We start from the raw sequence: 27766 nt of genomic DNA, 5'->3' as shown, positions 1-27766 counted from the left end.
TGAGACATAAGTGTGGATTAATAATATTTATATTATTTAATATTGTCTGTATTATTTGTGTAATCCCCCCCCCCCCCATTTTCTTACATATTTTAAACCGAAAGAAGGAAACCAAAGTCCAATTATGCAGTCAAATTGGATAACACAATTTACATTTGTAACATGTTCCCATTCAAATAGCATAACTTTAAAAAAAATATTTATTTTCAAAAATTACTGCTTATCTTTTTACATGCTCTTCCATGAAATCTCCAAGACTGAAAAATTCTGCCTAGTACTTTCTTTCTATGTAATATTTATGAGGGGCCTGGGGAACTGTGTTTGCCTTAATAACCCTGCCTGCACTACACTGGCAAATTTGATTATCGTTTTAATCTAGATGTGCAGGGCCGCAAGTCCCAACAATGGATTAATGATCTCAAGGATTGGGTGGTATTGCACTCAGTCTGTTCCTTATTCCCCACATAGTGCCATCTTTATAAAAAAAGAAACTGCATATAGTGTTCAGTGTAAAATACTATTTAGAAAATAGCTAAATTATTTTAGGTATGCTGCGTGAATGGGAACGCAAACATAGAGTGGCGATGTAAGCAAAATCCCATTGCACAATAAAATAGGTATTTGTAAGGAATATATGCCATTAATATATTTATATAAGGTAATATGAGATATGAGCAAAAGTATGGCATGCATGAAAAACAACTCAGTAATACAGAGCTAATTGCAGATGTGGAACTAAGGGATAATTTAGGCAATAGCGATCAAAAAGTAATCATGTTTGCTGAAAAGTACAGGAAAGGGGGACACAAGGGAAATATAAATACAACTATTTCTTAGCAAACTTTAGTAAACTTCATTTTACATGATACTTATTAGGATCAAATCCTTACAAGAACATTGAAGAAAAGTAGGAGGGTTTTAGGGATACATTAAACAATGGTATTTGTCAGTGCATTCGACTGGACAACAAATATAAAAGAACAAAATGTAAACCTTGGTGGCTAAATAATAAGGTAAAAAGGCACATTAACCCCTTTCTGCCATGTACACATATATACGGCCTTATGGAAGTGGCTCTTTATTCATGTGGCCACATATATGCGTATCTCTCTTTGTGCTGGAAGCGTGCTCCCAGCACAGAGAACAGGATCTCACCAAGAGCCCCGCGTTTTGTAACAACAATCCGGTCCCGGGATTCCCGATTCTGGGTCACCTGATCACTGTTACCACCACCAACATTCAGCAGGGCCTGCCCATGGGCCATCCCACCAAATCCACCCACTAGCCATAACAGTGAATGCTTCAGTGTACACTTTTATTTTACCACTCTTACAACGTAATATATGCAAATGAAAATTCTATTCCAAGTCATCAGTGCTATGAAGATTTAACAGTAAGGAATTATATTTTGTCCAAAAAGATCCCACTTCAGCAGCTGTACGCACTCAGCCCCCCTCACACGTGTACGCACTCAGCGCCCCTCACACGTGTACACACTCAGCCCCCCTCCCACCTGTATGCGCACTCAGCCCCCCTCCCACGTGTACGCACTCAGACCCCCTCCCACGTGCATGTACTCAGCCCCCCTCACATTTGTACGCACTTAGCGCCCCTCACACGTGTATGCACTCAGCCCCCCTCCCACCTGTACGCACTCAGCCCTCCTCCCACCTGTATGCACTCAGCCCTCCTCACACGTGTACGCACTCAGCGCCCCTCCCACCTGTATGCGCACTCAGCGCCCCTCACACATGTACGCACTCAGCCCCCACTCACATGTGTACGCACTCAGCCCCCCTCACAGGTATACGCACTCAGCGCCCCTCACACGTGTATGCACTCAACGCCCCTCACACGTATACGCACTCAGGCCCCCTTCCACCTGTATGCACTCAGCACCCCTCACACGTGTACGCACTCAGCACCCCTCACACGTGTATGCACTCAGCCCCCCTCACATTTGTACGCACTCAGCACCCCTCCCACGTGTACGCACTCAGCCCCCCTCCCACCTGTACGCACTCAGCCCCCTCACACCTGTACGCACTCAGCGCCCCTCACACATGTACGCACTTAGCCCCCCTCCCACCTGTATGCGCACTCAGCCCCCCTCCCACGTGTACGCACTCAGCCCCCCTCCCACGTGTACGCACTCAGAGCCCCTCACACGTGTACGCACTCAGCCCCCCTCACAAGTGTACGCACTCAGCACCCCTCACACGTGTACGCACTCAGCACCCCTCACACGTGTACGCACTCAGTGTACGCACTCCCCTCACACGTGTATATATTTCACACACACATACAGACACGTACAGACACACACAGACATGTACGCACACACAGTCACGTGTACACACACATGTACAGTCACAGATATACACACACAGACATGTACACGCTTACACACAAACATGTACGCACACGCACGCACAGTCACGTGTACACACACATGTACACTCACAGATATATACACACACAGAAATGTACGCACACACACAGACACATGTACACACACACAGGCACATGTACACAGGCATGTACACTCACAGACATGTACGCACACACACACACACACACGTGTACACACACACACGTGTACACACACACACACACACACGTGTACACACACATGTACACTTACAGACATGAACACACACGTACTCACAGACACACACCCACCCCATGTACACACACACAGACATGTACACACCCACCCCCATGTACACACACAGACATGCTCACACACCCACCCCCATGTACACACACAGACATGTACACACACACAGACACACGCACACACACAGATATGTGTACACACACAGGTACATGCATCCACGCACATATACACACACACACATGTACATACAGAGACACACAGTCACACATATACACAACCACATCCCCCCCTTCAGTTATACAACAGCCCTTACTGGTGAGGTGGTCGATCCTAGCCCCAGCTCTTGTTTCCCCCATGTGTCAGTGATACAGAGAGGAGCTGCAGTCTGGGATACAGTACAGGCAGCACACACGAGGAGTACAAATGCAGGAAGTAGCCAGAGGTGGCAGCAAAGAGCCCAATGTGAGCTCAATGACACTCAGAAAGCCAGGGCAGTCACGGAGCATCTCTGCACCCACCCTGCCTTCTACCATCCTCACCGGCCCATCCAGATGCTCGGGCCCCTTACAAGTGTATGGGCTGTACCCCCCTGATGGCGGCCCTGACCGTGATCATACACTGTTTGCATGCCCCTGTGTTTACTTCCTCTTCTGAATGAAGAGAGATACACTGTGTCTTTCTCTTGTTGCAGCAGAGGAAGATATAAACAAACAAAAATGTGTTAAAAAAAAAAAGAATAAAAAAAATACATAATTAAATCAAGGTGTGCCAGGGGTTAGTGTTAGGGTCAAGGTAAGGGTCAAAGGTCGCAGTCAGCATATTTTGGGTAGAACTACAAAAACAATTCTAAATTAGTATCAGTGTCAGATTGTTTTAGGCAGGATGAAAAAAAAAGTGAAATGTGCATCGTTGTTTCTGGGCCCTACTATGAGTACAACCAATAACTAACATACACATATGTGGTATTGCTGTGATCATCAGGAGAATGAGAATTTATTTTGGGTTGCTCCTTGGTGGCATTATATGGTAATAGCAAGAAATTTACAGCTAAATTAAAAAGAACAATAATCTTTTTTTTCCATTTTGGGCCAGTTTACCTTCGATAATAATAAAAGAAAAAAAAAATGATATTCATTACCATTTTCCACTAAACGAAAGCCCGGTTTGTCCTGAAAAAAACATGGTAAAATCCACCTGGATACACAAAGTAGTTGTGATGATATGTACAGTTTTGTGGATGGTGAATGTGAACAGTAACAGCTAAGCATGTATTATCAAATAGCAATATCCTAACAAAGCAGGATGGGGAGATGCAGTCAGGCTTCATGAGATAGGTAAATGGCCTACACCTATAGCAAGGACATTATTCAATTTAGGTCAAAGCGGCACAGATTGTTTTTATTGACAAATGCTCCTTACCTGTATGGGCAGTTTTTTTGGTGAAGTTGAACTATGCAATTACCTTTAAAGCAAACCTGTGATTTACTCACTATCACCCACTGCCCATCTGCTCCATTTGACATTAGGAAGAGAAATAATTCAGTACTTTTGTCCTCCCAAGTGACCACACTGGTGCTTGGAAGCTCAGGCATCCAGCATCGTCACAGAAGGAGAGAGAAGAGTAGGAGTGGAGAGAAGTGTGGGAGAGAGCGCATGGAAGCTCCTTGTGGGGTAAGCCCTGTACTGGAACTTGGGAGCCTAAACAGGGCTTCCTCTTTACTCCTGACAGGCAAAGACTGGTAAGGTACAGAAAGTCAAGTAAAGTATATAAAGCTAGGGAACTTATCACTATGCCCTGCATTGGCAAAGCACAGGTGCACTTTAGGATATCCCGCTATAAGAAAACAGAAGGTAGAATGAAACTTACCTGCATTGAAATTCCTTCCACCCTTGCAATGCAAGCAACACGGTCAAGAAATGTCACAGTGACTGGTACAGCCACAAAGAATCCACTTACGAATGCCCGAATATATCTCCTTCCATGTAGCGTTGTCATCCTCTACACAAAAATAGAGAATAAGAATACAAAATCCTTTTTATTTCTGAAATTACTGCACAATATTGTACATGTACACTACTGTGCTAAAGTTTTAGGCAAGTGTGAAAAATGCTGTAAATTAAAAGTGCTTTCAGAAATAGAAGTGGTAATAGTTTATTTTTATCAGTTAACAAAATGGAAAGTAAATGAACAGAAGAGAAATCTAAACCAAATCAAATATTGATTCAATTTAGATTTTCTTCTGTTTGCTCCCCTTGCATTGTAAATGGATAAAATAAACCAGAGTTTCTCAACCCTGGTCCTCAGGGCACACTAACAGGCCAGATTTTAAGTATTAACTTGGGGAGATGCAGACTAGAATACTGCAATCGCTGAGCAGCAAATTATATCACCTGTGATGTATTTCAGTTTTCATGCAAACCTGGCCTGTTAAGTGTGCCCTGAGGACCGGAGTTGAGAAACACTGAAATAAACTATATACAGAATCTCACAAAAGTGAGTACATCCCTCAAATTTTTTAAAATATTTTATTACATCTTTTCATGTGAAAACACTAAAGAAATGTCACTTTGCTACAATGTAAGGTAATGAGTGTACAGCTTGTATAACAGTGTAAATTTGCTGTCCCCTCAAAATAACTCAACACACAGCCATTAATGTCTAAACCGCTGGCAACAAAAGTGAGTACAGTGAAAATGTCTAAATTGGGCCCAAAGTGTCAATATTTTATGTGGCTACAATTATTTTCCAGCACTGCCTTAACCCTCTTGGGCATGGAGTTCACTAAAGCTTCACAGGTTGTCACTGGAGTCCTCTTCCACTCCTCCAGGATGACATCACGGAGCTGGTGAATGTTAGAGACCTTGCACTCCTCCACCTTCCGTTTTAGGATGCCCCACAGATGCTCAAAAGGGTTTAGGTCTGGAGACATGCTTGGCCAGTCCATCATCTTTACCCTCATCTTCTTTAGGAAGGCAGTGGTCATCTTGGAGGTGTGTTTGGGGTCATTATGTTGGAATACTGCCCTGTGGCCCTGTCTCCAAAGGGAGGTGATCATGCTCTGCTTCAGTATGTCACAGTACATGTTGGCATTTATGGTTTCTCGATAAACTGTAGCTCCCCAGTGCCGGCAGCACTCATGCAGCCCCAGACCATGACACTCCCACCACCATGCTTGACTGTAGGCAAGACACACTTGTCTTTGTAGACACAAACGATAAAAGACCGCACTCTGACTTGAAACTATAACGATTTATTAATCAAAATGACAGACAATATTGTACAGAGACAGGACCAAGGTAAACACGTTTCACGGAGTTAGATCTGTCAAGTCATAACTCCTCACCTGGTTGCCACCATACACGCTTGACACATCTGAACCAAATAAGTTTATCGTGGTCTTATCAGACCACAGGACACAGTTCCAGTAACCCATGTCCTTAGTCTGCTTGTCTTCAGCAAACTCTTTGCAGGCTTTCTTCTGCATCATTTTTATAAGAGGCTTCCTTCTGGTACGAAAGCCATGCAGACCAATTTGATGCAGTGTGCAGCGTATGGTCTGAGCACTGATAGGCTGACCCCCCACCCCTTCAACCTCTGCAGCAATGCTGGCAGCACTCATATGTCTATTTCCCAAAGACAACCTCTGGATATGATGCTGAGCACATGCACTCAACTCCTTTGGTCGACCATGGCGAGGCCTGTTCTGAGTGAAACTTGTCCGGTAAACTGCTATATGGTCTTGGCCACCATGCTGCAGCTCAGTTTCAGGGTCTTGGCAATTTTCTTATAGCCTAGGCCATCTTTTTGTAGAGCAAAAACTCTTTTTATTAGATCCTCAGAGAGTTTTTGCCATGAGGTGCCATGTTGAACTTCCAGTGACCAGTATGAGAGAGTGAGAGTGACAACACCAAATTTACCCCACCTGCTCCCCATTTACACCTGAGACCTTGTAACACTAACAAGTCACATGACACCGGGGAGGGAAAATAGCTAACTGGGCCTACTTTGGACATTTTCACTTAGGGGTGTACTCACTTTTGTTGCCAGCGATTTAGACAGTAATGGCTGTGTGTTGAGTTATTTTGAGGGGACAGCAAATTTACACTGTTATACATGCTGTACACTCACTACTTTACATTGTAGCAAAGTGTCATTTCTTCAGTGTTGTCACATGAAAAGATATAATAAAATATTTACAAAAATGTGAGGGGTGTACTCACTTTTGTGAGATACTGTACTTGCTCAAGGTCAGTGACTCACAGTAATGATTCCAAAGGTTTAGTATAGTAGCCTGGCATTTTCAGGTCAACAATGCCAGCTTCAAGGTTTCTCATGGGAATTGTTTAAAAAATACTTGTTGATCTGCAGAAAATCTACTGTGCTTCTAATTTCTGTAAACCATCAACACAGTGCTTCCGCTGCACTGAAATCCCAAACCGCGTAGTCAGTCTTGCCAAGTCTACTTCAACTAGACTACAGAACCCTGCCATCTCCTTTTTTTCCACATGTATTCTTTGTCCAAGGGGAGAACTTGGCAGGGTTAATAATACTGCTTGGGATTTCAGTGAAGCAGAGACTCTGTGTTGTCAACTCAAAAAGGAAATTAAGGGGACAAATCATTTTTGGCTAATCACCAGGTGTATACAGTTTCTGTACATGCAGCTTTTTAACCACTTCAGCCCTGGAAGGTTTTACCCCCTTAATGACCAGGCCATTTTTTACAATACGGCACTGCGTTACTTTAACAGACAATTGCGCAGACGTGCGACGCTGAACCCAAATAAAATGTATGTCCTTTCTTATGGTGGTATTTGGTCACATCTGTGGTTTTTATTTTTTGCGCATTAAACAAAAAAAAAAATATTGACAGTTTTGAAAAAGAAAAAAATATTTTTTACTTTATGCTATAAAACATACCCAATAAAAAAAAAAAAAATCAAATGTATTCATCAATTTAGGCTAATATGTATTCTGTTACATATTTTTGGTAAAAAAAAATCCCAATAAATATATATTGATTGGTTTGCGCAAAAGTTTTAGCAACTACAAATTATGGAATTTTTTTTTTTTACTAGTAATCGAGGCGATCAGCGATTTTTAATGGGACTGCAACATTGCAGTGAACAAATCTGACACTAAGTGACATTTTTTGGGGAACACTGACACTAATACAGTGATTAGTGCTAAAATAAATACACTGTCACTGTACTAATGACACTGGCAGGAAAGGGGGTTAACATCAGGGGCGAGCAAAAGGTTAAGTGTGCTCCTCGGAAGTGCTTTCTAACTGTGTCTGGGGTGGCCTAGCTGGAGAAAGATACAGATCCGTGTTTCTGTTTAGCAGAAACAGGAGATCTCCATCTTCCTCTCTGACTGTAATGTTCTGGTACCTCTGGTACCCTTGTTCCATATTTCTCTCTTACTAAATTGCGTCCCATCTTGTTATCCAAGAGACGCATACACCTTTAAGACCGGATGACATCATTGCTGAGCGCCGCTATGAGCGGCTATTTCAATCGCCGGCTTTCTCTCACTCATTGCTCGTTCAAACCACATGTTCACCGCACCTTCTCCTGTGAAGTCGGAGCTGCTGACATTTCCCTTTGCTGAACTGAAGCCGGAACCTCGCTGCTGATCCGTATCTCGCTACGGGATCACCTCTCTCTAAAGGACACTGTTACTACTAACCTATCTAAGTGATAAGTACCCCACAGGGGATTCCTTACTAACCAATCTCCTACTGTCATCTACTGCAATTACCAGGACTATCTGTATCTATCTATTCCCTATCATCTGCATAGACTGTTAGCTCTTGGGACTACCTTCAACTATCCTTGCACTAGGTTACTCTGTCTATGTATACTCCATCTGTGTCCTCTTACCATCTGCACTATACTTGACATCAGAACCTATCTGCTTTACCATCACCTGCAACTCTCCTAATGCTACTCTTAGTGCTCACCATACAATAGCCTGTCTCTCATCTATACATTCTCATATATTCTATCCCTCCATTAAACATCTGATTGAGTATATGTATATTGCATAACAGGCTGTGCACTGTAATGAAGTCCTGAGAGTTGGATATGTTTGTTCAACAGAATCTCTACAAGGCTACTGAGTGTAATAATTCTGCAGCTGTAAATCCATCCACTAACAAAAACGCATGAACGTTACACTGACAGATCGCCGGTCTGCCTCTCCTCTGAGCAATCGTCAGGTCATACTGTGTTCAATCACAGCGGGAGAGGGTCGCCTGTGGCATGCGCTCACCCCAGACCCGGACCATAAGCATTATATCTGCGCGGGGCGGTTTTCAAGTGGTTTAAATCGGAAACGTGCATGTATTGCAAAAATTTGCATTTATTTTTTTAAACCGATCTATACACATATTCACGTTAGTATTCTAAAGTTTGGAATTGCCCAGAAACTTTACATTTTTTACATAGGAACTGATACTTTTATGCATTTAGATAAAGTTAGAACTAATTCACACAGTTGCCAAGGTCTCTACAGTATGCAAGAGCCATTTGTTTATGTTTTTGCTCGTAGGACTTTTATTTCTAACCTTACTATAAAGCACTTCCCACTTTTGAACCAATAAAAGCTTCAGAACATCCATTCTCTTTAACAGTAGAAAACTTCGGTAATGGGCAAATTAATGAAAGCATAAAAGAGCTGATGCTGGTGCTTTTCACATTAGAAAAATGTAAAGTGTTTCACTAGAACAATTCTTTTTCTTAAAGGTTAACGTTAGTAATTGTTTTTTTTTATAAAGACTTTGCTTAGAATGGTTTTTGTAAATCAGTTTTTTTTTTAGAATGAGATGAGAATTAAGATTGTCTACTTAGAGAAACATCTTGGTTGTTACTCTTATCATAGCCTATTCCAGTCATTATACAGTTACTGTTCATATCTTGTACATCAAATCTCATCATTTCTTTGGTAAAGTTACAATAAAATTGACTAAAGACACAGTTTAATGTAAAGTAAAATTATAATACATTTATATAAGTGAACCTGTCTTCGTGAATAGTTAAAGCCTAACTCTAGGCTTGCCATTTTTTCCACTGTTTGCTATAGAGAAACTGTTTCAGTATACAATTTCTCGTTGGCAATTTTTTATTACAAGCATGTTACTCAAGCTATTAAAGTGTACTTCTAGTCAAACAATATCTAATGTTAAATCTACTCCCACCCCGTTCTAAGCCTATTCTATCTACCCTGGAAAAGAAAAGTTGTCTATACCATTCTTAATCCGCTTTGCTCCAGTCACATGATCAGATCCCAGAACCGGCTTCAATATAGAGGGGAAGCACCAATGGCTGCAGAGCATGGGTGATGATGTCAGCCATGGGTTTACTATGGGGCAGCCGTTGTCTGGGGTCCATTCTTTACACTGAAGCCGGCTTTGGAAACTGGTAATGCGACCACAGCGGCTAATAGAATTTGACTGGAATTATACTGTAAGCAGAACTTTACTTATAACCGTTTAATAACAAGTAATGTTCTTTAACAAAAGAACATATAGTATATTCCACATTAATAATTATGGTACTAAAAGTAATGTGTACTGTTAAAAGCGGAGTTCCACTCTCAGAATAATTTTTTAAACAAAACTAGCCCATTAATATTAATACATCTCGCTTGACAAAACCGCTATTTGCATATTTATGAGTTGAACAGTGTATTTGTTTAGTGAAAATCTTACTTTTAAAATCACTGCCTGTGCATGGCCATCTTTAGTAAGGGCACCTGAAGCCGCAGTGTCCTTCTACCCAGAATGCAGCAGGCAATCCCGCACATGGGCAGTACTATGCTTTAGGCATAGTACAGGTTGCTATAGAGACGTTGGCTGAGGAGGAAGTTGCCGCCCTCTATATCCCTTCCCCGCCTCCAGGAAGACATAAGTGCAGGAGACAGGGAGAGAGAGAGAGAGAGAGAGAGAGAGAGAGAGAGAGAGAGAGAGAGAGAGAGAGAGAGAGAGGGGAGGAGGAGTCAGACATAGACACACACAATGCAAACTATTTTTTTTGTAAGGAAATACCGTTTTTCTTCTTTATTCATCCGCACTTCCGGGTCCGGCCGCCTATAGGCGCTTACGTCACTCGTCGATTTGCAAGCGCTCCTGGAATAGAGGTGTCGTGTATCCCAACAGCCCTTGCGAATCGCCTTATGACAAAATTTTGCGTTATTTCCAGACCAGTGTCCTGTGGAATATTGCATGACGGGACGGAACGGATTTTTCTTATGTGAGATTCATAGTGAGAAATGGCGGAATATTATCTGATTACAGAACAGTCACATTAAAGGGGCACTCTCACCGCACGGGGACACTGATGTAAAGGAGAACTCTCATGGGGGCACGGATGTAATATATAAATAATAAAGGGGAGCTCTGACTGGACACATAAAGGGGAGCTCTGACCTCAATAATAAAGGGGAACTCTGACTGGAACAATAAAGGGGAACTCTGACTGGAACAATAAAGGGGAACTCTGACAGGAATATTAAAAGGGAACTGGAATATTAAAGGGGAACTCTGACTGGACACATAAAGGGGAACTCTGACTGGAATATTAAAGGGGAGCTCTGACCTCGATAATAAAGGGGAACTCTGACTGGAATATTAAAGGGGAACGCTGAATGGAATATTAAAGGGGGGCTCTGACTGGAATATTAAAGGGGGGCTCTGACTGGAATATTAAAAGGGGAGCTCTGACCTCAATAATAAAGGGTAACTCTGACTGGAATATTAAAGGGGAACGCTGACTGGAATATTAAAGGGGGGCTCTGACTGGAATATTAAAGGGGGGCTCTGACTGGAATATTAAAGGGGAGCTCTGACCTCAATAATAAAGGGGAGCTCTAACCTTAATAATAAAGGGGAACTCTGACTGGAAAAATAAAGGGGAACTCTGACTGGAATATTAAAGGGGAACTCTGACTGGAAAATTAAAGGGGGGCTCTGACTGGAATATTAAAGGGGAACTCTGACCGGACACATTGTGTCCCCGTGTGGTGAGAGTGCCCCCATACATTGTGTCCCCGTGCGGTGAGAGTGCCCCTTTACATTCTGTCCCCTGTGCGGTGAGAGTGTCCCTTTAATTTGTCCCCTGTGCGGTGAGAGTGCCCCTTTAATTTGTCCCCTGTGTGGTGAGAGTGCCCCTTTAATTTGTCCCCTGTGCGGTGAGAGTGCCCCATTAATGTGCCCCGAGCTGTGTGACTGCTCTGTAATCAGATAATATTCCTCCATTTCTCACTATGAAAATCACAGAAGAATAAGCCGTTCCTTCCCCATAGATAGTGCAGAGAGCGAGGCAGAATCTGACATTACATTCTCTCCCCTCTGCTCTCTGACTATCATTGGATAATACATCCGACACACTGCCCCACCCCACCCCGCCTCCGCCCACCTCCTCTCAGTGAGTTCTACAGGATGTAATGCTTTCAGTCACTGAGAGGAGGCGGGGCGGAGGCGGGACGGAGCACGGACTGAATGCATTACATCCCTGAGCACTGGAAATCACACAATATTTCGTCACTAGGCGAATTGCAAGGGCTGCTGGGATACATGTCCCAGGAGCCCTTGCGAATCGCCGAGTGACGTAATCGCCGAAAGCATCAGGACCCGGAAGTGCAGATAAATACAGAAGATAAAAGGTATTTCCTTAAAAAAAAAAAAAAGAAAAATAGTTTACATTGGCATTAGCATATTTAAAGGGGGTTACATACAGCTCAACTTGCAAAAATGGGTGGAACTCCACTTTAACCACTTCAATACTGGGCACTCCCCCCCCCACTCCCCCCCCCCCCCCTTCCTGCCCAGGCCAATTTTCAGCTTTTAGCACTGTTGCATTTTGAATGACAATTGCGCGGTCATGCAACACTGTACCTACACCAAATTTATGTCATTTTACCCCCACAAATAGAGCTTTCTTTTGGTGGTATTTGATCACCACAAGGTTTTTTCTTTTTTGCTAAACAAATAAAAAAAAGACCGAAAAGTTTTAAAAAAAAAGTTTTTTGTTATACAATTTTGTAAATAAATAATTTTTTTCCTGCACTGATGAGACTGCACTTACAGGCACTGATGAGGAGGCACTGATGGGTGGCACTGATGGGCGGCACTGCTTGGCACTGATATGTGGCACTGATAGGTAGCACTGATATGCAGCATTGGTGGGCACTGATAGGCGGCATTGATGGGCACTGATAGGTGGCACTGATGGGCACTGATAGGCGGCACTGGTGGGCACTGATGGGCACTGGTCGGCACTGATAGGCGGCACTGGTGGGCAATAATGGGCACTGGAGGGCGGCACTGATAGATAGGGATAATGGGCACTGGTGGGCAGCACTGATGGGGAGGGCACTGGCAGGCAGCACTGATGGGGAGGGCAATGGGGGGCTCCCTGAGCCCTGATTGCCATCCCTGGTGGCCATAGTGGGCATCCCTGGGGTCATGGGTGGGCATCCCTGGGGTCATGGGTGGGCATCCCTGGTGGTTCTAGTGACACTCCCCCACCCGAGGGTCTGCACTGGTAATCAATGATCTGATTACCAGTGCCGACCCCCCCCTATCAGAGGGGGGCGCGCAGATCGCATTATCCTGACGCCGTCATATGACGTCCGGTCAGGATAATGCAACCACATTCCCACCGTCCTTCTGCTATAGGGCGGGCGGGATGTGGTTAACTACCTCCAGCATTGCTCCTGTTTTCTTGCTGGGTAGCCACACTTATGTTGAAGCCCAGAGTAGTCAATTCTTTATTGGAAGCTCTGCCTCTCTTTGGTTTTAAAACTATATGTCACTTTCTTTAATTAAAATGTGTACATTTCCAGCCTTGAGTGTATGTCTTGGCTCAGCTAGAGAGGAAGGCGGACAAAAGCTTTACAGTGCTGAAGTCAATAGCTACCACTGCTGAAGGAAAAAGAGAGAATATCAAAGTGGTCTTCAGTTCCTGCTTGTTTTTGGGGCATTTTCCCTTCAGTTTTGTCTTCAGCAAGTGAAATGCATGCCCAATCAGATTCAGGTCAGGTGATTGACTTGGCCATTGCATAACATTCCACTTCTTTCCCTTAAAAACCTCTTTGGTTGCTTTCGCAGTATGCTTCAGGTCATTGTCCATCTGCACTGTGAAGTGCCGTCCAATGAGTTCTGTAGCATTTGGCTGAATATGAGCAGATAATATTGCCCAAAACACTTCAGAATTCATCATGCTGCTCTTGTCAGCAGTCACATCATCAATAAATACAAGAGAACCAGTTCCATTGGCAGCCATACATGCCCACGCCAGGACACTACCACCACCATGCTTCACTGATGAGGTGGTATGCTTTGGGTCATGAGCAGTTCCTTTCCTTCTCCATACTCTTCTCTTCCCATCACTCTGGTACAAGTTGATCTTGGTCCCATCTGTCCATAGGATGTTGTTCCAGAACTGTGAAGGCTTTTTTAGATGTTGTTTAGCAAACTCTAATCTGGCCTTCCTGTTTTTGAGGCTCACCAATGGTTTACATCTTGTGGTGAAACCTCTGTATTCACTCTGGTGAAGTCTTCTCTTGATTGTTGACTTTGACACACATACACCTACCTCCTGGAGAGTGTTCTTGATCTGGCCAACTGTTGTGAAGGGTGTTTTCTTCACCAGGAAAATAATTATTCAGTCATCCACCACAGTTTGTTTTCCGTGGTCTTCCAGGTCTTTTGGTGTTGCTGAGCTCACCGGTGCGTTCTTTCTTTTTAAGGATGTTCCAAACAGTTGATTTGGCCACACCGAATGTATTTGCTATTTCTCTGATGTGTTTGTTTTGTTTTTTTCAGCCTATTGATGGCTTGCTTCACTGATAGTGACAGCTCTATGGATCTCATATTGAGAGTTGACAGCAACAGATTCCAAATGCAAATATCACACTTGAAATGAGGGAATAACACACACCTGGCCATGGAACAGCTGAGCAGCCAATTGTGCCATTACGTTTGGTCCCTTGAAAAGTCGGAGGCACATATACAAACTGTTGTAATTCCTACACCTTTCACCTGATTTGGATGTAAATACCCTCAAAAAAGCTGAAAGTCTGCAGTTAAAGCACATCTTGTTTGTTTCATTTCAAATCAATTGTGGTGGTGTATAGAGCCAAAAAGATTAGAATTGTGTCAATGTCCTAATATTTATGGACCTGACTGTATGTGAACCGGGACTCACAGCTGTTCAAAAAAAAAAAAAAAAGAGCCTCCAGCAAATGTTTATCAGCATTGGTAAGGCTGCGACATAACTATAAACACAATGCTTTACAATGTATCAGTTCATTCTTTTAGATCAAAGGAATAAACTTCCAACTGTAAGGCTACATGTACACGGGACGTTTTAAAAAGTCTTTTGAACGCTGGAACTTGACAGCTACAGAATGACCTTCAAAAACGCCCGTTGTGTCGCGTTTGCATGCCGTCTTTGGACACGTTTAGCGGCGTTTGCGTTCAGAGGCTCCCTTCTGGAGACCCTCCCAAATACCCACAATGCAACAGAAATATACACACACACACACACATATATATATATATATACACACACACACACACACACACACAATATATATATATATATATATATATATACACACACACACATAGATACAGTATATATATACACACACACACATACATATACATATATATATATATATATATATATATATATATATATATATATATATATATATATATACACACACACACACACACACACACACATACACACATATATATATATATATCTACACACATACATATATGCTTGTTGAGAGCCTGGATAAAAATGTGTGAGGCAATTATAAATTAATTAAAATGTGATATAGGTAAATGCAATATAAATGATGATTTTCTTAAAACTCAATAAATAACATATACTAAATAGTGGTAAATTAGATCAATAAATGGTCATAAAATATCAGGTGATAAAAATCAATCAGATGCCATAAGTGCCTTAAAGTGCAAATAAATGCCAAAAAAGTCCAAATAAAGTTCATATGTGACTTCTGTGCATAAAACAACTTCAGTGCCAAGAGGGAAAAAAGTGCAAGTGCTTGTGCCAGGTCCTCCAGTAGTCCAACTGCTGGTACTTGTAATGTGGCTTTAAGAATTAATGGGGGTGTGCACTCACCAGAGGTTGTGGGTCTTAGTTGCCGTATGGCAAAAAGACCTTAAGAGCCTTGTGGCCTCCTAGGCTAGAGAGATGGCAACCTCTGTGCTTTGTAGTCCCCTATGGTCCGGAGTTCCCTTCCTGGGTAAGCTGGATCCTCAGGGTCCGGTTGGGGTAAAAAAATAAATGCTACAAATAGTGCAGTACCATTAAAAAACACTTTAATAGATAAAACTGGTAACACAGTACAAAAAAGTTTTAAAATTCCAAGGATCGCGCCTGCTGTGCTATTGCCTGTGTGTGGAGAGCGGTGACTACCAGTTTGCGTTCCACGAGGCTACAGTGCGTGCAGCGTGCGTTCCACCTGACGCACAGGCAATCAGACAAAATAAAGAGATAAAAGGAGTGAAGGTAAACCAGGATGAACATAAAATTGCGGCATATGCAGACGATCTATTATTTTTTATTACAAATCCTAGGATTACACTACCAAATATCCAAAAATAATTAAAAGAGTATGGAAAACTATCAAATTTCAAAATAAACCCAATAAAATCAGAAATTCTTAACATTAGTTTAAATATTCAAGTAGAACAAATAGTAAAAACATATTTTCCATATACCTGGGCAACAGCGAAACTAAAATATCTAGTGATTTATATAACACCACAAATCGGAAAACTATATCAAGCTAATTATATACCTCTACTAAACGAAATAAAAATAGATAAAAGAAAGAGATCAAATAATCAAATTTCATGGGTCGGAAGAATAAACGCCATCAAGATGTTAATACTACCAAAGATTCTGTATAAATTCTCGTTATTACCATTAAACATCCCGCAACTTTTTTTAAAGTAATAAAAACTTTATTAACAAAATATATATGGCAGCGGAAAAAACCCAGAGTACAATATAAGATGCTCACAAGAGGCAAAACACAAGGGGGATTAGCAACACCAGTATATAAGGCAGTAATTATCACACGAATGATAGATTGGACAAAAGAAGCTATGGGGAAAAGATGGGTGGAGATCGAATGCGCACAAAATAACATCCATTTACATAAAACTATATGGATACCACCAAAATGTAGGGAATCACAAGGAGTTCACGAATTAACAAGGGTAGTTTATAAAGTATGGGATAGGATAAATAAACAATTGAAATGGGAATACAATTCACCAATGATATCACTAAATGGCACAAAATATTTCCCACCAGGGAATGAGGAAAAATATGGAAAATGGATTGGGAACACTCAATTAAAAGACGTACTTCACAAAGGTCACATAAACACACTTCAAAATTTAAAACAAAATAATAAAAATATGAAATTAGATGAATGGAGATATCTCCAACTGAGCCACTTTATAAAGTCACTACCACAACCGATCGGAAAAAAACCTTAATATCATCGAGAAATTAAGTTATACCACCACCCCTGACGAACCTGATTGGTCAGCGAAACGCGTTGGCGGAAGGTCACCCACCTGCTGTTGTTCACCTGGAGCTGTGCTTATGAAGTGTTTGGAAGATGTTTATTAGAAAAATGTGGTGGAAGGCAGAACGCTATTATTGCAGTGCGGCTCTATCACACTATCAGCCAGGCAGTATCAGTAAAACTGGATTTGGACTGCATAGACTGCCCCGTTGGGATGCGTTCACGGTAGCACTGTAGAGCAGGGGCTAAGACCTGGTGTATCTGCTCGGCATAGCATCAAGGCAGTGACAGGGAGGAGTTCAACAACGGTCTGGCGGCTCAGTGACTGCACATGTCTGGTACGAGTCTGAGCCAGCTGCTTACCTTTCACGCTGTCTTCACCCTGCTTTCCTCTGGGACCCCTACCAGTCTAAGTTACCACCGTGAGCTGGCTGAACTTCAAGCCCTCAGTGCCCTCTTAGATAGCAGTGGATATGTGAGCAGTGGCGGGCGGTGCGTTGGGGGCGCTGCCCCTCCTATCCATGCTTTCGGCGGCCCCCTAATCTGCATGCAGGGGCGCCAGATGCATGGAATTCAATAGGCTTTTTTTTTTTTTTTGTTTTTGGCATCACCTGATTAGAGCCAGAGGCTCTAATAGGGCGATGCAAAGGGTGGACCCGGGGCGCAGAGCAATGAAAATTCGCTATTGTCACATGGATCCTCCTCCTGGTCAATCAGGGAGCGCGTCCGATACGTGCTTCCTGATTGGCCGCAAGGCAAACCTCATGCCATTGGCCGAGGAGGAGGCGGGAGCGGGAGGACTCGCGCCGCTGGGGGATTGAAGAGAAGCCGGCTGCCGGGACACTGAGGAGAAGGCACCGCCGTGGCTGCTCCAGGGCTCCAGGTAAGTGCACTGGTCTGCGGGGGGGCAAACTGCATTGAAGGAGGCACGCACGCACGCTGGTCTCTGCATTGAAAGGGGGCATGTATGCTGGTCCCTACATTGAAAGGGGGCATGTAAGCTGGTCACTACATTGAAAGGGGCATGTACGCTGGTCACTACATTGAAAGGGGGCATGTACGCTGGTCACTACATTGAAAGGGGGCATTTATGCTGGTCACTGCATTGAAAGGGGGCATGTAAGCTGGTCACTGCATTGAAAGGGGGCATGTATGCTGGTCACTGCATTGAAGAAAGGGGGCATGTACACTGGGCCCTGCATTGAAAGGGGCATGTACGCTGGTCCCTGCATTGAAAGGGGCATGTACGCTGGTCACTGCATTGAAAGGGGTCATGTACGCTGGTCACTGCATTGAAGGGGGCATGTACGCTGGTCACTGCATTGAAAGGGGGCATGTACGCTGGTCACTGCATTGAAAGGGGGCATGTATTCTATGCATGGCTGTTTCTGGAGCCCCTGGGACTATTCCCCTAATATTATCTGTGGACCACAAGATTGTGTCACTTCATTTACTATTAATCCATGGTGGAACTTAATAAGATTTTGAGACTTTCTGCTCCATTGATCATTAGCTCTTTGCGTGCAATCCTATCAACCTCAGCTGTGTGATCAGTGTTGTGAGGGCTCCATTCTATCACTCAAGTCATTTGATTCATTCACATAGGGTCACTAACCTATTTCCTTTACAGGTTTATTTGTGGGATTTTTCCAATTCTGTGAAGTGCCATATTTCCTATTGCCCTCTTGACTGTTTTTTGTACTTCACATGTTTTTTCTTATTAGCTCTCCAATTGCATACCGGTGAGTTCAGTATGTTTCATGGATACCCATTATTTGGGGCTATCAGTTTGATATGATTGTCCAAGATGATCAGCACTGATTTTTACCAAGCTGGTCTGAGCCCTTGTTTTGATTGATTTGTTAGATGTTTGTGGGCATTATTCCATGACACTACTGCTCTCCACCGGTTTTGCCCTTCTTCCAGTCTGAGCACAGAGCACATGAGGGTGGCAAGCAGTTCATCTGTTGTTGCTGTCCCATGGTGTTACTCTGCTAATTAACTGGATTTCAATTTGCTCCTTGTATGCCATTAATCTTCATTGGTTCAGATCATTTATGATGGTGAATTTTTGCAGTGGATGCATGTGGTGTGCATGTTTTTAGCGACTACGTAGTCAATTTTCTATGGTGGTGTGGTGCAAGGTTTTTTTGTTTATTTTAGCTTCCTTGTTCCTGGATTCAATAAACTTATATATTTTTTACTTTGAACTCCTGTGGGTAAGTTTTTCGGAAAAATTACTCAATCTATACCTCCATACTCTACAGTATATGGCGCTTTGGGGCATTTTCTTTTGTATGTCCTCTCTTTTTCTATATATGCTTCTTTGCCATATGAGTATCACTCTGTTGACTAAGGGCACTTTCACACGGGCGTTCCATTTTTTTTGCCCGATCAGGTCCTTTTTTTTTTTTTGTAACGGACACGGATGACACTTGTGTCATCCGGTCCGTATGTCCGTTTTTCATCCCATCCGTTTGCGGATGAAAAACTGACATAATGCATGTCTATGTAAATACGGATGTCTGCGGATGACACCACTGACATCCGTTTTTGCTTCCGTTCCGTTTTTTGAAAGGAAGAAAAAATAGGGTTCTCCTCCGTTCAAAAAAACTGAACTGAACTGAACTGACAAAAAACGGATGTCAGAGGATGATCATCCGATGACATCCGTATTTACATAGAGATACATTATGTCCGTTTTTCATCCGCAAACGGATGGGATGAAAAACGGACATACGGAACGCCCGTGTGAAAGAGCCCTTAATTTAGATTTTACAAGAGTGAGCAGGTATTATCAATCAATATTATTGTGAACACTAGCTTGGCTTTCCAGCAATTCTGTTTTTCCCTATAATCATTATGCATTTTTCTTTGGTAAGGCAAAAAAAAAAAGAGAAACTCAACAGTTTGGAAGGACCCTAAGGCCCCTTTCACACTTGTACGACCTGAAAGTTGCGCAACTTGAAGCAATGCCTGTGTAATCTTGAGGTCCATAGACCTCAAGTTGCATCAACATCAGACCAAAGTAGTGGGGGGACTAGGGATTAACACTGGGGGTGATCAAAGAGTTAAATGTATGCCTGTTTGTGCTTACCGACTGGTAAGACCAAAGTAGTGGGGGGACTACTTTAAAGTCACACCTATATGAATGGTACTTATTGAAAACCATAGGGTACGACCTGTCATGTGACTTTGCAGTCCCAAGTTGCAGGACAAATCACACAAGTGTGAAGGGGGCTTAATAGTAGGGATTGTTTTTTTTTTAGTGCTGATAATGATTTTCCAGCCACCCTTCAGGCCGATATTCTGTAAAGTTTTTATTTTTACACTGTCTTGTAAATGTTTTTTTTTTTATCACTTTCATTGCTGTCACAAGGAATGTAAACATCCCTTGTGACAGTAATAGGCAGTGGCAGGTACTCTTTATGGTGAGATATGGGGGTCTAAAAGACCTAAAATCCCTCCTTTGCACTTTAAAGCATTCAAAACGCAAAGTTTGGCTGTTTTGAATACCATACATTTTTTTTAACCACTTCAGCTCCGGAAGGTTTTTGCTAGTCAGCACTGTGTTATTTTAACGAAAAGTTGCGTGGTTGTGAGACGCTGTAAAAAAATGCAATTGATGTTCTTTTTTTCCCACAAATAGAGCTTTCTTTTGGTGGTATTTGATCACCTCTGTGGTTTTTAGATTTTGCGCTATAAACAAAAAAACTGAGCGACAATTTTGAAAAATAAAACACAAAATGTTTTACTTTCTGCTATAAAACATTCCCAATAAAAACATTTAAAAATCAAATTTGTATCCTGCTACATATTGTTGGTAAAAAAAAAAAATCCCAAAAAGCGTATTTTAATTGGTTTGAGCAAAAGTTATAGTGTTTACAAACTACGGGATAGATTTTTGGACTTTTTATTTATTTTTTGTATCAGTAATGGCGGCGATCAGCGATTTTAGCGGGACCGCGACATTGCGGCAGACAGATCGGACCCCTAACTGACATTTTTGGGGACCAGTGACATTAATACAGTAATCAGCGCTAAATAATATTCACCGTTAATGTATAAATGACACTGGCAGGGAAGGGGTTAACAATGGGGGTGATAAAAGGGTTAAATGTATGTATGCCTGTTTGCGCTTACTGACTGTGGGGGGGGGGGCTCTGTGACAGGCACAGAGATCGGTGTTTCAGGTTAGCTGAAACTCATGATCTCTCTCTGCCTGTGTGACAGGAGACCCGACTGCTTTGTTTACATAAGCACACGGGTCTTCTGTCAGTTTCCCGCAAGATCGCGGGAGGCTGGTAGCAATCGCCACCGCTCCTCCTGCGTCGTCTAATCACAGCTGTAGCGCGACTCCGGTGGCGTGCCCGCACCGCTAAATCCACGTGCACATAATCACGTAGATATACCCCGGTACAACCCCGTGAAGCAAAATCTGCAAGTTTGTGACCGATTCTTAACCACTTACCGACCGCCCTTCGCAGATGTACGTCACTACTTTGATAGCTGCCATAACCCCCGGTATTTTTAAAAACAGCCGGCGATCGGCTTTCAGGTAAAAGTGGTCCCAGTGGCGAATTAGCCGCAGGATCACCCTTGCGGTGCGGCAGAAGAGGTGCCCCTCCTCCCGACGTGTCCTGGTCCTTTTCCTTTTGCCCGCTTACCGGTCCTGCCTGCAGCAGGGAAAATGATCCGGTCCCGGATCCTCAGGAAGTCGAGTGAGGGCAAGATGGCCCTCACTCGACTCTATGGCCTTGGAGGACTGTCGTTGCCTAGCAACCGGCTTAAAGAGACATTTTTTTTTTGTCTTATTTAGTGTACTTGTAAGATCTGAGGACTTTTTGACCCCAGATCTCTCAACAAAAAGGTCCTGTCATGGCTATTTCTATTACAAGGAATGTTTACATTCCTTGTAATAGGAATAAAAATTATCAAATAAAAAAAAAAAAAAACTGTGTAAAAATCAAAAATAATAAATAAAATAAATGAAAAATAAAATAATAATTAATGCGCCCTGTTCCGTTAGCTCGCACGCAGAAGCGAAAACATACGGAAGCCCTGCACACATATGTAAACGGTGTTCCAACCACACATGTGCAGTATCGCCGCGATTGTTAGAGCGAGAGCAATAATTTGAGCCCTCCTCTGTAGCTCTAAGGCTCCATGCACACGGGACATTAGAAAAAAGTGCTGCAAAGCTAGTTCTGACGCCGGGAAAAAGCAGCTGTTAAACGTGCTTTCAGTGGCTTTTTCCATTGGCGTTATTGCACGTTTGGCCACGCCGCTTGTTGCAGCGTTTTTTCTGCATCCATTCAAAATCAATGGTTCCCTATGGGAGCCTATTGATTTGAATGGAAGTCGCACCGCAAGCCGGATCAGGATGATCCGACTTGCAGAGCAACTTGCGCTGTGAGCATCTTGAGGGGGAACTCCACGCCAAAAATGGGAAAAAAACTGCATGGGGGTCCCCCCCAGGTTCCAAACCAGGCCCTGCTAAAAAAACGGCATGGGTCCCCCCCAAAATCCATACCAGACCCTTATCTGAGTACGCAGCCCGGTAGGGCAGGAAGGGCGAGCGGCCCCACCCCCCCTGGACCATACCAGGCCACATGCCCTCAACATGGGGGGGTTGTTGGTGCTTTGGGGCAGGGGGAGCTCTGCACCCCCCACCTCAAAGCACCTTGCCCCCATGTTGATGGGGACAAGGGCCTCATCCCCACAACCCTGGTCGGTGGTTGTGGGGGTCTGCGGGCAGGGGGCTCATCGGAATCTGGAAGCCCCCTTTAACAAGGATGGCCCCCCAGATCCCGGACCCCCTCCCTATGTGAATGGATATGGGTTCACTGTACCCCTACCCATTCACCCCATAAAAGGCAGTGTATGGAAATAACAATAGGAGACGTTTTGGAAAGTTTATTAAAAATCTTCATCCAGACTTCTCCAATCTGGTCTTTTCCTCTCCGCTCTTCTTGTCTTCTCCTCTACGCTTTTCTTGTCTTCTCCTCTCCGCTCTTCTTGTCTTCTGCTGTCTAATCTTCTGCTCGTTTGCCCTCTGCTCTTCTTCTTCCTCCGGTCCTCCTCAGACGATGTCTCCGGTGATTATGCCGGGCTCCGGTCTCTGCAGCTTGTTATATAGCCATTAGAGGGTGTGGCCTCCTGATGACGTCATCTGTGACATGAGGGGGTGGGGCCTATCGATGACATAATCGGGAGGCCACGCCCCTAATGGCTATATAACAAGCTGCAGAGACCGGCATAATCACCGGAGACATCGTCTGAGGAGGACCGGAGGAAAAAAGAAGAGCCGAGGGAAAAAGAGCAGAAGATTGGACAGCAGAAGAGTGGACAGCAAAAGAGCAGAAGACAAGAAGAGCGGAGAGGAGAAGACCAGAGCGGAGAAGTCCAGATGAAGATTTTTAATAAACTTTCCAAAACGTCTCCTGTCGTTATTTCCATACACTGCCTTTTATGGGGTGAATGGGTAGGGGTGCAGTGTACCCCATATCCATTCACATAGGAAGGGGGTCCGGGATCTGGGGGGCCACCCTTGTTAAAGGGGGCTTCCAGATTACGATGAGCCCCCTGCCCGCAGACCCCCACAACCACCAGCCAGGGTTGTGGGGATGAGGCCCTTGTCCCCATCAACATGGGGGCAAGGTGCTTTGAGGTGGGGGGTGCAGAGCTCCCCCTGCCCCAAAGCACCAACAACCCCCCATGTTGAGGGCATGTGGCCTGGTATGGTCCAGGGGGGTGGGGCCGCTCGCTCGTCCCCTCCCCCTTCCTGCCCTACTGGGCTGCGTGCTCGGATAAGGGTCTGGTATGGATTTTGGGGGGGACCCCACGCCGTTTTTTCAGCGTGAGGCTACCCTCAAATTCCATACCAGACCCGAAGGGCCTGGGGGGGACCCCCACGCAGTTTTTTTCCCATTTTTGACGTGGAGTTTCCCCTCAAGATTCTCACAGCGCAAGTCGCACTGGATCATCCTGATCCGACTTGCGGTGCGACTTCCATTCAAATCAATAGGCTCCCATAGGGAACCACTGATTTTGAATGGAAGAAAAAAAAAACGTATAATGTGGCTGAACGTACTTCATCACGTTCGGTCCCGTTTTTGCGTTTGAAAGGCCGGGAAACACTGGAAGGAAAAAAAATGTATAATGTGGCTGAACGTACTTCATCACGTTCAGTCGCGTTGGGTCCCGTTTTTGCGTTTGAAACGCCGGGAAACACACATTCAAACGCAAATAATTGCGTTCCAAAAAACATCCCTGAACTCAACTGCCTGCAAATGACTGTAAACGACCCTGTGTACATGGACACATAAGATAACATGCAGGTGGGTTCAGGGGTTTCTGAAAAAAACGCCCAACTGCTCCTAAACGGCCATTTACAACGTCCCGTGTACATGGAGCCTTGGCTGGTAACCTGTAGAAATTTTTAAAGTGTGGCCTATGGGATTTTTAAGTACCAAAGTTTTTCGCCATTCCGTGAGAGTGCGCAATTTTGAAGCATGACATGTTGGGTATCTATTTACTTGGCGTAACATTATCTTTCACATTATGGGAAAAAATTGGGCTAACTTTACCGTTTTCTTATTTAATTAAAAAAAAGTGAATTTTTTCCAAAAAAATTGCGTTTGGAAGACCGCAGTGTGAATACAGTGTGATAAAAAATATTGCAACGATCGCCATTTTATTTTCTAGGGTCTCTGCTAAAAAAATATATATATATATATATATATATATATATATATATATATATATATATAATGTTTGGGGGTTCTAAGTAGTTTTCTAGCAAAAAAAAAAATGATTTTAGCTTGTAAACACCAAGTGTCAAAAATATGCCTGTTCTTAAAGTGGTTAAAAAAAATATCGGCCCCAACCAATCGGCTGCACCGATAATCGGTCGACTCCCACCTAATAGGAACCACTGAAAGCACGCAGTGTATGTAGGGTGAGGCTGGTAAAATCTTAATAATAAGCCTTGTGTACTTTTCAACTCTTCTTTGTGAGCGGAGTGCAGAAGCATTCCTGAGCATTTCTATTTCCGGCCTTTCGTTACAAACCTTCCAATGCAGAATAACAATGTAACATGATTACATTGTCTTCTCCGCCACAAATAGAAGCCCATACAAGTCTCACACATCTCTGTGCCTGCTCGGGGGCATTGTGCGCCTTTTATACAACCAGTATGGTAAAACAGCTGCAAACTCGGAGCTCCAAGGAAAGGACAGACAGAGAGCAGTGAATGGAGAGAGCAGTGAGAAGCTCGCCTTGCTCTATGCCTCTGTGTGAGGTGCAGAGACTCGGAGTGATAACTCCCCCACCACACACACACATAGCAGCCCCGTGACGTGACGAGGCACGCTGCACGCCTACATGACGGCTCCCCAGGGATTCTACGTCCGCCTCATTGAACATTGCTAGCGGCTAGACACACTATAGGTCCCGCTGTGCGCAGCTCGTCTATATACAGAGCACATTGCAGCCAGCCATTACCTGTGTGTGTTCCTGCTCCCCACTAGCCAGGCTACTCTTCAGCACGTGCGAAGTGGGCGGGTGCTGCTGGGCGTGGTGACGATTTGTAGGGGCGGGAATTGCTGCTGCAGAACATAAACAAATACCAAGGCTTGCAGGCAGAGCTTTGTGGGTGATCACAGCTTGGTGCAGACACTTCAGACTAATTGTGGACTTTGTATCGCTCTGTAATTTGTGTTACAAACGTAAAGAGCTGATATAGCACGTGGATTCATGCTTTAACCACTTCTGGACTGGAAGGATTTACCCCTCTTAATGACCAGCGCGCTGTCCTTATACAAATAGTAAAATGTAAATCAATGCATCCCATAATGAACACAATAAAAGTGCACTGAATGTATAATTCACTCATGAAAAAAAAAAAAAAATATATATATATATATATATATATATACAGTGGGTACGGAAAGTATTCAGACCCCCTTAAATTTTTCACTCTTTGTTATATTGCAGCCATTTGCTAAAATCATTTAAGTTCATTCTTCTTCCTCATGAATGTACACATAGCACCCCATACTGACAGAAAAACACAGAATTGTTGACATTGTTGCAGATTTATTAAAAAAGAAAAACTGAAATATCACATGGTCCTAAGTATTCAGACCCTTTGCTCAGTATTTAGTAGAACCCCCCTTTTGATCTAATACAGCCAGGAGTCTTTTTGGGAAAGATGCAACAAGTCTTTCACACCTGGATTTGGGGATCCTCTGCCATTCCTCCTTGCAGATCCTCTCCAGTTCTGTCAGGTTGGATGGTAAACGTTGGTGGACAGCCATTTTTAGGTCTCTCCAGAGATGCTCAATTGGGTTTAAGTCAGGGCTCTGGCTGGGCCATTCAAGAACAGTCACAGAGTTGTTGTGAAGCCACTCCTTCGTTATTTTAGCTGTGTGCTTAGGGTCATTGTCTTGTTGGAAGGTAAACCTTCGGCCCAGTCTGAGGTCCAGAGCACTCTGGAGAAGGTTTTTGTCCAGGATTTCCCTGTACAAGGCCGCATTAATCTTTCCCTCGATTGCAACCAGTCGTCCTGTCCCTGCAGCTGAAAAACACCCCCACAACATGATGCTGCCACCACCATGCTTCACTGTTGGGACTGTATTGGGCAGGTGATGAGCAGTGCCTGGTTTTCTCCACACATACCGCTTAAAATTAAGGCCAAAAAGTTCTATTTTGGTCTCATCAGACCAGAGAATCATATTTCTCACCATCTTGGAGTCCTTCAGGTGTTTTTTTTTTAGCAAACTCCTTGCGGGCTTTCATGTGTCTTACACCGAGGAGAGGCTTCCGTCGGGCCACTCTGCCATAAAGCCCCGACTGGTGGAGGGCTGCAGTGATAGTTGACTTTCTACAACTTTCTCCCATCTCCTGACTGCATCTCTGGAGCTCAGCCACAGTGATCTTTGGGTTCTTCTTTACCGCTCTCACCAAGGCTCTTCTCCCCCGATAGCTCAGTTTGGCCGGACGGCCAGCTCTAGGAAGGGTTCTGGTCGTCCCAAACGTCTTCCATTTGAGGATTATGGAGGCCACTGTGCTCTTAGGAACCTTAAGTGCAGCAGAAATCTTTTTGTAACCTTGGCCAGATCTGTGCCTTGCCACAATTCTGTCTCTGAGCTCTTCAGGCAGTTCCTTTGACCTCATGATTCTCATTTGCTCTGACATGCATTGTGATCTGGAAGGTCTTATATAGACAGGTGTGTGGCTTTCCTAATCAAGTCCAATCAGTATAATCAAACACAGCTGGACTCAAATGAAGGTGTAGAACCATCTCAAGGATGATCAGAAGAAATGGAAAGCACCTGAGTTAAATATATGAGTGTCACAGCAAAGGGTCTGAATACTTAGGACCATGTGATATTTCAGTTTTTCTTTTTTAAAAATCTGCAACAATGTCAACAATTCTGTGTTTTTCTGTCAGTATGGGGTGCTATGTGTACATTCATGAGGAAGAAGAATGAACTTAAATGATTTTAGCAAATGGCTGCAATATAACAAAGAGTGAAAAATTTAAGGGGGTCTGA

At 43.6% G+C, this 27766-nt stretch overlaps 1 protein-coding gene across 3 annotated transcripts in view; it reads right to left on the bottom strand.

Annotated features, from left to right (window-relative positions):
• The window catches only part of IMMP2L (inner mitochondrial membrane peptidase subunit 2), a gene marked incomplete at its 3' end in the record, with an annotated part of 1518208 nt that extends 1492400 nt beyond the window's left edge, over positions 1-25808 (bottom strand). For all 3 annotated transcript variants that reach the window (XM_082255169.1, XM_082255170.1, XM_082255171.1), the window contains exons 1-2: positions 25713-25808; positions 4488-4619 (exon numbers count right to left, since the gene is read on the bottom strand). In XM_082255169.1, coding sequence (XP_082111295.1) covers positions 4488-4616 — 129 coding nt within the window. In that variant the 5' untranslated portion in view covers positions 4617-4619; positions 25713-25808. The remainder of the gene's footprint in view (positions 1-4487; positions 4620-25712) is intronic.
• Between the last annotated feature and the right edge of the window lie 1958 nt (positions 25809-27766).

Source organism: Pelophylax lessonae (genome assembly GCF_965119305.1).
Source record: "Pelophylax lessonae genome assembly, chromosome: 4".
Taxonomy (NCBI): Eukaryota; Metazoa; Chordata; class Amphibia; order Anura; family Ranidae; genus Pelophylax; species Pelophylax lessonae.
The sequence above is the reverse complement of the archived record's forward strand: the minus strand, read 5'-3'. Positions and strand labels throughout refer to the sequence as shown.